At 46.0% G+C, this 9,818-nt stretch overlaps 1 protein-coding gene across 1 annotated transcript; it reads left to right on the plus strand.

The window, feature by feature from the left end:
- Positions 1–8,243: 8,243 nt before the first annotated feature.
- LOC147971416 (E3 ubiquitin-protein ligase SINA-like 10) lies at positions 8,244–9,156 on the plus strand. The gene is made up of 2 exons (XM_087523963.1): positions 8,244–8,378; positions 8,461–9,156. Exons 1-2 carry the CDS (start codon positions 8,244–8,246, stop codon positions 9,154–9,156), a joined length of 831 nt encoding a protein of 276 aa, XP_087380089.1.
- The last annotated feature ends 662 nt before the right edge of the window (positions 9,157–9,818 follow it).

Here is a 9,818-nt window from a genome sequence, read left to right on the forward strand (position 1 = left end):
TTAGGAAGTGAAGAGATGACTGATAGATTCATCATCAAGAAGATCCTAAGAGCCTTGGATGGAAAATATGATACTGTGTGCACATTGATCCAAATGATGCCCAATTACAAAGATCTCAAGCCAACGGAGGTGATTGGAAGAATTGTTGCTCATGAGATGTCACTTAAGGATAAAGAGGAACTTCACAACAAATCAAGTGGTGCCTATAAAGCCTCATGTGAATCCCCTACATCATCAAGTGAGAAACAAGACTTCAATGAAGAATTGAGCTTAATGGTGAAGAACTTCAACAAGTTCTACAAGAGTAGAAGCAAAGATAGAAGCTCCAAGTCAAGGTCCTACAATGACAAAAGATCTTCTAGTCGAGAGCGAAACTGTTACAATTGTGGAAGATCCGGACACTATTCCAATGAGTGTACGGCTCCCTACAAGAGAAGAGAAGATTCTCCAAAAAGAATAAGCAAAGGATCACCACCAAGAGAGAGAAGGAGTAGAGATGATCGTTATGAACGAAGATACTCACGGAGAAGCAAGGATTCGGAAAGGAAGGAAAAATCATCAAGGAGCTACACAAGACGAAGACATCAAGCTCATGTTGGTGAATGGGTATCCGGCTCCGACTCCGACAGCCACTCCGAGAGAAGTTATCACTCCGACTCCGAAGATACTCAAGATGAAGGTGTTGCCGGTCTAGCACTTGTGTCAACCAACTCCTACGACATATTTGACTCACCAAATGAAGGAATTGGAAGATGCTTCATGGCCAAAGGTCCTAAGGTAACACACCCCGAGTATGTTGATTTCAATAGTGATGAAGATGACTTGTTAGGTGATGATTTGCTTGGTGACAACTCTAGTGATGAATACTATGATGAAAGACCAATTAATCATGCTAATCAAGATAAAACGAATGACAATGATAAGGAGAAGATTGAGGCTCTAACTAAAGAACTAAAAACTCTTAAGTTAGCTCATGACACTATCTTCGAAGATCATCGAGAACTTTTAAGAGCTCATGAGAAACTACGCTTTGAAAAGCTCAATCTTGAGCAAGAGCATGAGTTCTTAAAGGCAATCAATGATGATCTTCGCAAGAAAAGTTCTTATTACATTGCCAAGCGTTTACTCTTATCCACTTACATGCCTCAAGTCAAGTCTAACAAGAAAGATTCTTCCTCTAGTAGTAACAATGATCATGCTAAATCCAATATTGTTGCTTCTAGTAGTTCTCTTGATTCCACTAATGATTCTCTTACCCAAGTTACACTTGAGCAAGAAAACAGCTTATTGAAGGGAATTATAGAGAAAGGAGTGTACAAAAGCCTTGCCGGGAGTAAGCAATTCGAGGAAATTGTGCGCAAGCAAGGAATGCACCGGAAGAATCAAGGTGTTGGTTTTGAGCGAAAGTTCAATGCCAATGGAGTTGAGTGGGAAGAAGATCAATACCCCAAGACAAAGTTTGTCCCTCAACAAGAGAAGTATACTTCTTTCAAGGGGACACAAGCTCAAGATGATCTTCCACCACAAGACTACAAGCAAAAAGGCAAGGACAAGCTTCAAGAGGAAATTGATGCATTTGAAGAAGCTCCAAAGACCTTAGTCAAGTGGATTCCCAAGACTACTTCAAGTTCAACTTCATCAAGTACGACTACAACTCCAAGGATTCCCATCAAGATGATGTGGATCCAAAAGAAGAAGAACTAGAGAGTTCTTGAGGGTGACTCCGCCAACATAATTCACTCTTATCATTTTGGCAAGAACAAGTGCAATCAACTTCCACATCTTGCACTAGTTCAAGGAGTCACAAACCCTCTTGTTGGTAAGACAAGGGACAAGGTAACCTAAAAGTTTTCATGGACATCATCTTTTGTGTGCATCACTCTATGTCTATGGATATCCTTGTTTGTTCCTTGTGGGACTAACTCATGTAGGTATTGAAAGTGCAATTCACTCATATGGATAGCTCCAAGAGATCTACATCAACATTGAGCATCCACATCTTCAATATCTACATGAAGTCATCATCGACAAAACCCAAGGTTAGTTCATCCCTCTTAGGGGGGATATCACATCTAGGGGGAGCTTTACTCTAAGACTTGAGCTAAAGCAACTCTAAAGATGTGAACACAACAATGCTTTATGTAAAAGTGGTAACCCCACTTGAGCTTAAACGATGAGTATGACCTATGATCAAGTGTTCTCACTTGACTCCTAAGTCAATATACTCATATATAGATGACTTTGTCATCGCAAATTACTTGATAAATGCTAGATTTGGTTGTGCATGCCTTGCCACATATTTCATTTTCCATCTTATTGTGTGAGCATGCTGGTTGCATATTTTACTCATTCGAGGACATCCACTTGTTGTTTTGATTGTTCGGCTTTATCTTCTTTTGCCAAGTGGATGGACAAGAATGCCTAAGAACCTCATCTAGCTATCTATGCTTTTCTCGTCTCAAACTCTATTCATGCTGCATCACAAAATTTGATCAAGTCAGATTCGAACCACTCTATGTGAGGAGCGCTCGGAGTCCCCGATTCGTCATAGACTTAAACTTCCAAAACCTCTTTATGATTCTCGGTGTGACCGATACTCCACTTTCGGTCCTACCGAGATCATTAAGTTGATCTAGGTTTTCGATCTCGGTGCAACCGATTTGAACCTTTCGGTCACACCGAGTTTCAGTAACTGCACGCAGTTATGAATCTCAGTGCCACCGAGTTGTTCCACTCGGTCACACCGACTGGGTCGGGCTATATATAGTCACGGGAAAAATTTGGAAATTTCTCCGAACCCCTTCGCCCGCGCGATAGCCTGCTCTGCCCTTGAGGTCTCCGGATCGTCTTCTCGCCGCCAGCAGCCTCCAGTCGCTGGTCTCCATCGCCGTCAACGGGTATTCTTCCCCGCCGTTGCCGCCGTAGCAAGTCCCCGCCGAACAAGGGTATGGACTTGATCTTTGTGCTATTTCTCAATCTGATTCCTAGCACATTGTGATCATACTGTTTCTAGCCACGTTTGATAAACTTCTATCTAGTCAAAATGCTCATAGATTAGGTTTGATTCGAAAATTCTAGGTTTAGGTTTCCGCCGAAACCATCTCGGACCCACCGAGTTGAAAAACTCGGTCCCACCGATTTGGCTTATGCCATTGCACAAGTGAGACTCGGTCTGACCAAGAATTGCTTATCGGTGTGACCGATTTTTGAACTCAGTGAAACCCTAGCAGTCTCGGTGCCACCGAACTGTGACTCAGTCCTACCGAGTTCACTAGTTTAGGTTCCATAACTGCTTCGGTATCACCGAGTTTGAAAATTGGTAGATCCGAGATGATTTCAGTGGGAAACTAAAACTAAGTTTTTGGATCATTCTCTTTGCAAAAATCTCTGCATTTTGTGATGCTCATCCACTCTATCTCTTCTATAATCTATTCACAGGGTCAGCAGTCAGTTTGCAGCATGTCAGACCAGAGTGATAGCCAGAATCTGTCAGAGCAGCAAGTGGTCATGAGGGAGGGCACTAGTCCCTCCAGTTCATCTGATGAAGGCAGCAGGAGCACTCCTAGCAATTTTCCAAAGGCTGCCACGAGACAAAGGAAGAAGAAAACTTCAGACTCTGAAGATGAGGACTATGTGGCAGAGGAAGAGGCCACTTCCAAGAGAGTTGAGCCAGCTCAAGGCACAAAGCCAGGGCTGAAAATCAAAAGGCCAGCAGGCAGGCAGCCCATGTCAAAGGCAAGAGCCTCAACTAAGAAGCCCACTCCCCAAGAGCCAGTTGCAGCTGAGGGCAAGAAGAGAAAGGAAAGGGTAAAGAAGACTGTGGCTAGAGTACTTGGCAAAGCTTCCATCATGGAAGAGGAGGAAGAAGAAGAGGCAGCTGCACCAGCGCCCAAGGCACCCAAGCTAATGGGAGATGCCATAAAATCAGGGGGAGCTGCTTCCAAGTCCAAGCCAGCTCCAAAGCCAAAGCCCAAGAGGAACACACGGAGCATTCCTGCAGCTGAGAAGAACAAGGCCCCAGTGCCTGAGACTGTTGCTGAGGATGAGGAAGAAAATGTCCTTCGGAAGCTCAAGCCCAAGATCCCAGACCACAAGGATGCTCATCCTGTGGCTGAAGACATGAAGCTCAGGAGAGACTCAGGGCTCAGGAAGTGGAGAGAAGCAGATCCATATGCTTCTAGGAGAAGGACTGCAGTGGACTACAGGTTTCACACCAAGGAGCAGCAGGATTTTTATGAGACTGTGCTGCTAGATAAGAAGCCCATTGTCTGTGATATGTGATGGGTTGATTGGACATACATCAAGGACAATGAGGAGTACTACCCAGGAGTATTTGACAGCTTTAGTGCTTGTGGCGTAGCTGACTTTGTTGGGCAGAAGCTCACAAAGTGGAACGAGGAGCTAATCATGCAATTCTACTCCACGGCACACTTTTATCCGGATGGGAGGATCACATGGATGTCTGAGGGTACAAGGTACCAATCTACAGTGGCTGAGTGGGCACAGATCATTAATGCCCCAGAGGAGCAAGATGAGGACTTGGATATCTATGCCAAGAAGAAGATGGACCACAACTCCATGTCCAACATGTACAAGGAGATTCCGAATGAAGCACTTGACACGTTCAAGTTTGGCTCAGTGCATTATCTGCTATCAGGATTGCCTACAATCAACTGGATCCTAAGGCACACCTTATTGCCTAAGTCTAGAGATCACAAGATGATCAGAGGCCATGCTATCAACTTGCTTCATGTGTTTGATGTGCCTCAGAAATTCAAAGTCATGAGCCTCATAGTGGAAACAATTAAGAGGACTACAGCAGATCAAAAGAGGAGCTGTGGATATGCCCCTCAGATTCAGGAGCTCATCAACTCCAAGATGCGCACGGGCGTATATTTGTTGGATAAGGAACACCTGCCCATCCGTCCAGATTTCGAGGACAATGAAGTTGTTATGACTGAGAACGAGCCATCATCTACTCAAGCATTTGCAAAGAAGGAGAAGGCGAGGAAGGAGAAAGCTGCCAAGATGCCTACTCAAGAGGAGGCATCTGAATACTTCTTGAAGACCAAACAAGAGCAGCTTGGTTACTTGATTGCATCCACGCTGAGAATTGAGCAAAGTCTGGCCACCCTCACTAAGAATCAGCAGAGCCTAGAGAGAATCATGGAATAGAAGTTCTATGACTTGGATGTCAAAGTAACGGAAGTTCAGTCTGCAGTGGAGCAGCTCCAGGAGGACATGAATGAGAGGAGAGGCAGGACCACGACTCATGCTTTTTCTAGAGTGCCACGAGGCCCGAGGTTGTCTGCCGTGCCAGTTGTTGACACCAGAGCCACCACTTCAGCACCAGCTACAGCCTCAGCTCCAGCGTCTACTTCAGCTCCAACTCCAGCGACTACTTCAACATCTACAGAAGGCTTCGTCCTTGGAGTGATCCGGACTCCACCACCACCTGAAGATCAAGCCTGAGCGTCGATCTAGTGCTATACATTTTCTAGGAACTTTTTGGTAACTTGTTGCCAAAGGGGGAGAAGATGTATAGATCATAGGCTTCGAGAGAGACAGTGTTGCTTTTCTCTCTTGCTTTATTTGGTGGTTTTTCGAACCTTTTCTGCTTTTGAGTGCTTGATACTACGTCATTATTTGTGAGACATTGATGATCATGTGTTTGATCATAAGCTACACTTAATGCTTGCTTAATGCTATTGTCCTATCTATCTTGTGTAATCATTTATTATTCTTGGTGATGAGTGCATGTATTTCATTCTTATCATTTTGAGCGCTCCACCAAGATGTATGTGACATGGAAGAGTAACCCATGACTCTAACTCTTTGTGCATTTGCAGTCCAAAGCAAATTTTAAATATGCACAAATTTAGGGGGAGCTCTTACTTATCACATACTTCTCAAAGCGACAATATACTTCATGCTTATTATCATTTGTCGAAGCTTTGATCTATATGTTGTCATCAATTACCAAAAAGGGGGAGATTGAAAGTGCAACTATCCCTAGGTGGTTTTGGTAATTCATAACAACATATAGCTCATTGAGCTAATGCTATTCCAAGATAATTATTTCAGGAAAGCTCAATGATTGGCATGGCATGGATGTGAAAGTGGAACCCTCAAAATGCTAAGGACAAAGGATTGGCTCAAGCTCAAAAGCTCAAGACTCTTCATTTTATATTTTAGTGATCCAAGATCACATTGAGTCTTTAGGAAAAGCCAATACTATTAAGGAGGGATGAGGTGTTGCTTAATGAGCCTCTTGCTTCATGTGCTTAGTGATATGCTCCAAAACCCTCAACTACTTTCCCATATCCACATATGACCAAAACCCTAAGCCAAACTTGCTCCTACCGATTCTTCCTATCCGGCGCCACCGAGTTTCACTTGTCATTAGCCACTGCCAAACCCTAGCAATTCGGTCCTACCGATAAGGATCTCGGTCTCACCGAGATGGGGTTGCAAACTCTCTGTTTCCCTTTCGTAACTTTTCGGTCTCACCGAAAGAGCGAATCGGTCCCACCGAGATTGCAATGTAAACTCAGTGTTTCCCCTTTGTAACTTTTCGGTCTCACCGAGTTCCACTCGGTCTCACCGAAATAGCAAATCGGTCCCACCGAGTTTGCCTGACCAACTCTCTGGTTAGCTAATTACCAAATTCAGTCTCACCGAGTTTGTGTAATCGGTCTCACCGAGATTACGTTATGCCCAAACCCTAACCAAATCGGTCCTACCGAGTTGCATGTCAGTCCCACCGAAATTCCTAACGGTCACTAGGTTTACTATTTCGGTCAGACCGAGTTTTCTGATTCGGTCCCACCGAGATTGGTAAATTGTGTGTAACGGTTGGATTTTGTGTGGAGGCTATATATACCCCTCCACCTCCTTCTCATTAAGTGAGAGAGCCATCAGAACACACACACCATTCCTACTCATATGTTCTGAGAGAGAACCACCTACTCATGTGTTGAGACCAAGACATTCCATTCCTATCATATGAATCTTGATCTCTAGCCTTCCCAAGTTGCTTTCCACTCAAATCTTCTTTCCACCAAATCCAAATCCTATGAGAGAGAGTTGAGTGTTGGGGAGACTATCATTTGAAGCACAAGAGCAAGGAGTTCATTACCTACACACCATTTGTTACTTCTTGGAGAGTGGTGTCTCCTAGATTGGCTAGGTGTCACTTGGGAGCCTCCGACAAGATTGTGGAGTTGAACCAAGGAGTTTGTAAGGGCAAGGAGATCGCCTACTTCGTGAAGATCTACCGCTAGTGAGGCAAGTCCTTCGTGGGCGATGGCCATGGTGGGATAGACAAGGTTGCTTCTTCGTGGACCCTTTGTGGGTGGTTGCTTCTTCGTGGACCCTTCGTGGGTGGAGCCCTGTGTGGACTCGCGCAACCGTTACCCTTGGGTGGAGCCCTGTGTGGACTCGCGCAACCGTTACCCTTCGTGGGTTGAAGTCTCCATCAACGTGGATGCAGGATAGCACCACCTATCCGAACTACGGGAAAAACACCCGTGTCTCCAATAGCGTTTGAATTCTCCAAACCCTTCCCTTTACATTCTTGCAAGTTGCATGCTTTACTTTCCGCTGCCTATATACTCTTTGCATGCTTGCTTGAATTATGTGATGATTGCTTGACTTGTCCTAAATTAGCTAAAATCTGCCAAGAACTAAAATTGGGAAAAGGTTAAGTTTTTATTTGGTCAAGTAGTCTAATCACCCCCCCTCTAGACATACTTTCGATCCTACAGAGCACTACAGTATGCTTCTGGCCATTTGACACCGACTGAACTGCTGCATGTCCACCACGTGCGGGAGGGAGAGCATGTAGCGAACGAAAGGTTCTCCTACTAGTCCTGCCAGCCACCACACTCATGGGCAAGGGACGGATGCAACTTCATTGACTTACTGCTCCTGACTTTGTGTGTATGATAGGTGGGCCCAACAGGTGGGTGGCCCACCTGTCATGCAGCCAAAGGCATGTGCGCAAGGGAGAGGGCATTGTAGTAATCAAACTTCATGGTCTTGTATGAGTTGACGCGACACATCAAAGCACTGCACTCGATATATTTCAATAATTTGCGTTTACCGATGCATTAATTACAACGCATGCATGCATGCCGTGACTCTCCTTTTGATACTTGCATATGTTGATTTAATGCACCTTGAAGTAGTATGAATATGTGACGGTAAAGCTTTGTAATTCCCCGGCCCTAATAAAGCGAGAGATGGTTGTGCACGAGGATGGCGAGATCATGCAGACGGAACAGGACCCGACAATGGAGCTCCCTATGGTCTCGATGGACCTCACCTTGCTCCACTGCCCCTTGTGCCTCCTCCCCTTGAAGCCTCCAGTGTATGAGGTTTGAATACACCTCGTTCGTTCGACTGATCAAGCAAGGTGCAGGTTTCTTGATTGATGTGTTGTTTGATTGATTTGTGCAGTGCAAGGGAGGGCACCTGGCCTGCGCGGAGTATCGCATCGAGCGCCCCGGGAACCAGCGGCAGTGCCAGAAGTGTGAGCGTGGCGGTGGCTTCGACGTGCGGAACACGGCGGTGGACGCCGTCGTCTCCTCGGTGAGGGTGGAGTGCCCGCATGAAGGCTGTGGGCTCTATGTCACTTACCACAAGCTCGCGGATCACCAGAGTGTGTGTCCGCTCGCGCCCTGCAAATGCCCCGTGCATGTCTGCGGCTATCAAGGCCCGCCGCCGGCGCTCTCCCACCACATCAGCACCATGCATCCCATGCCCATGCACAGGATCCAGTACGGCAAGGTGCTCCAGCTGCAAGTGCCACTGTCGGAGCCACGGATCTTGCTGTTCGCAGAGGAGGACGACCGTGCGTTTTTCTTGGTCAGCACCGTGCTCGACATCGGCGCACCTATCATCGCGTCGGTCGTCTGCATCAGAGCGGTGTCATCCCCACTGCCGCACTACATGGCCAAGTTGTGGGCGAACGTCCCGCCGGGGGAGCCCAAAGGGAGGACCGATGCCGTCAAGGTGGAAATGGAGGTGACAAGCAACAAGGATCCTGGCGACGTCGCCGTGCAGGAGCTGACCTTCTTCACAGTTCTACCCAAGCTGCTGGCTGGCGCTAAGCTGGTGTCCCTCCACATTCAGATTGACAAGCTCGCATCCTAAATGATTCTACAGTGCCTTATGTTTATCTTAGTAATATGCTAATATAGGGGTTAGCTCGGTCTACTTTAGCTTAAGAGATTGTGGGTTTTTGTGGCGATGCAGCAATTACTTCGACATCGGATCAACAGTTAAAGTAATTTCCAACAGTCGAACGGATATTTTGTGTCTGTTGGATATAAATATCCTTTGAGTAAGAAGTATAACAGCTTATATGCGTGTTTGTTCAGGAAGTGTTGCATACTTGTGCGAGTTGACACAACACATCAAAGTAGTACTACCACTAGTAGTACTCCCTCCGATCCTAATTTCTCTGCGCATAAGTCGAGGCACAGATACCAAGGAGGGCCTGGTTGTGTCTATACTTGGACAACCCACCCGACTGCGCACCAGCCAGACGAAGCTCGTGTCGTGTTGGTGCCGTGTGCGGCCCGCACATTAACCAAAACCTCGCGCCTCCAGCTTAGCCTTCGTGTTTTAAACTTATCAATCTCAAGGCCAAGGAGCAATGTGAAACCTATGATAGAGCCAATCAGATGGTTGAGAACACTACAATTCGTAGCTATGCGTGTGTGAGAGAGGACGAGTGTGTGCGTGCACATCTTCTCTTCTTGGATAACATACTAAACTCAGAGTACAAGTGTATGTGGGTGGCATCGACCTAG

The sequence above is a fragment of the Triticum urartu genome, chromosome 5A (genome assembly GCF_056163025.1).
Source record: "Triticum urartu cultivar PI428250 chromosome 5A, HENAU_Tu73, whole genome shotgun sequence".
NCBI lineage: Eukaryota > Viridiplantae > Streptophyta > Magnoliopsida > Poales > Poaceae > Triticum > Triticum urartu.

Coding starts and splice junctions, on each gene's coding strand:
- LOC147971416 (XM_087523963.1), top strand. CDS start 8,244: ATGGTTGTGCACGAGGATGGCGAGATCATGCAGACGGAACAGGACCCG. Junction 8,379..8,460: donor TGAAGCCTCCAGTGTATGAG/GTTTGAATACAC, acceptor TGATTTGTGCAG/TGCAAGGGAGGGCACCTGGC.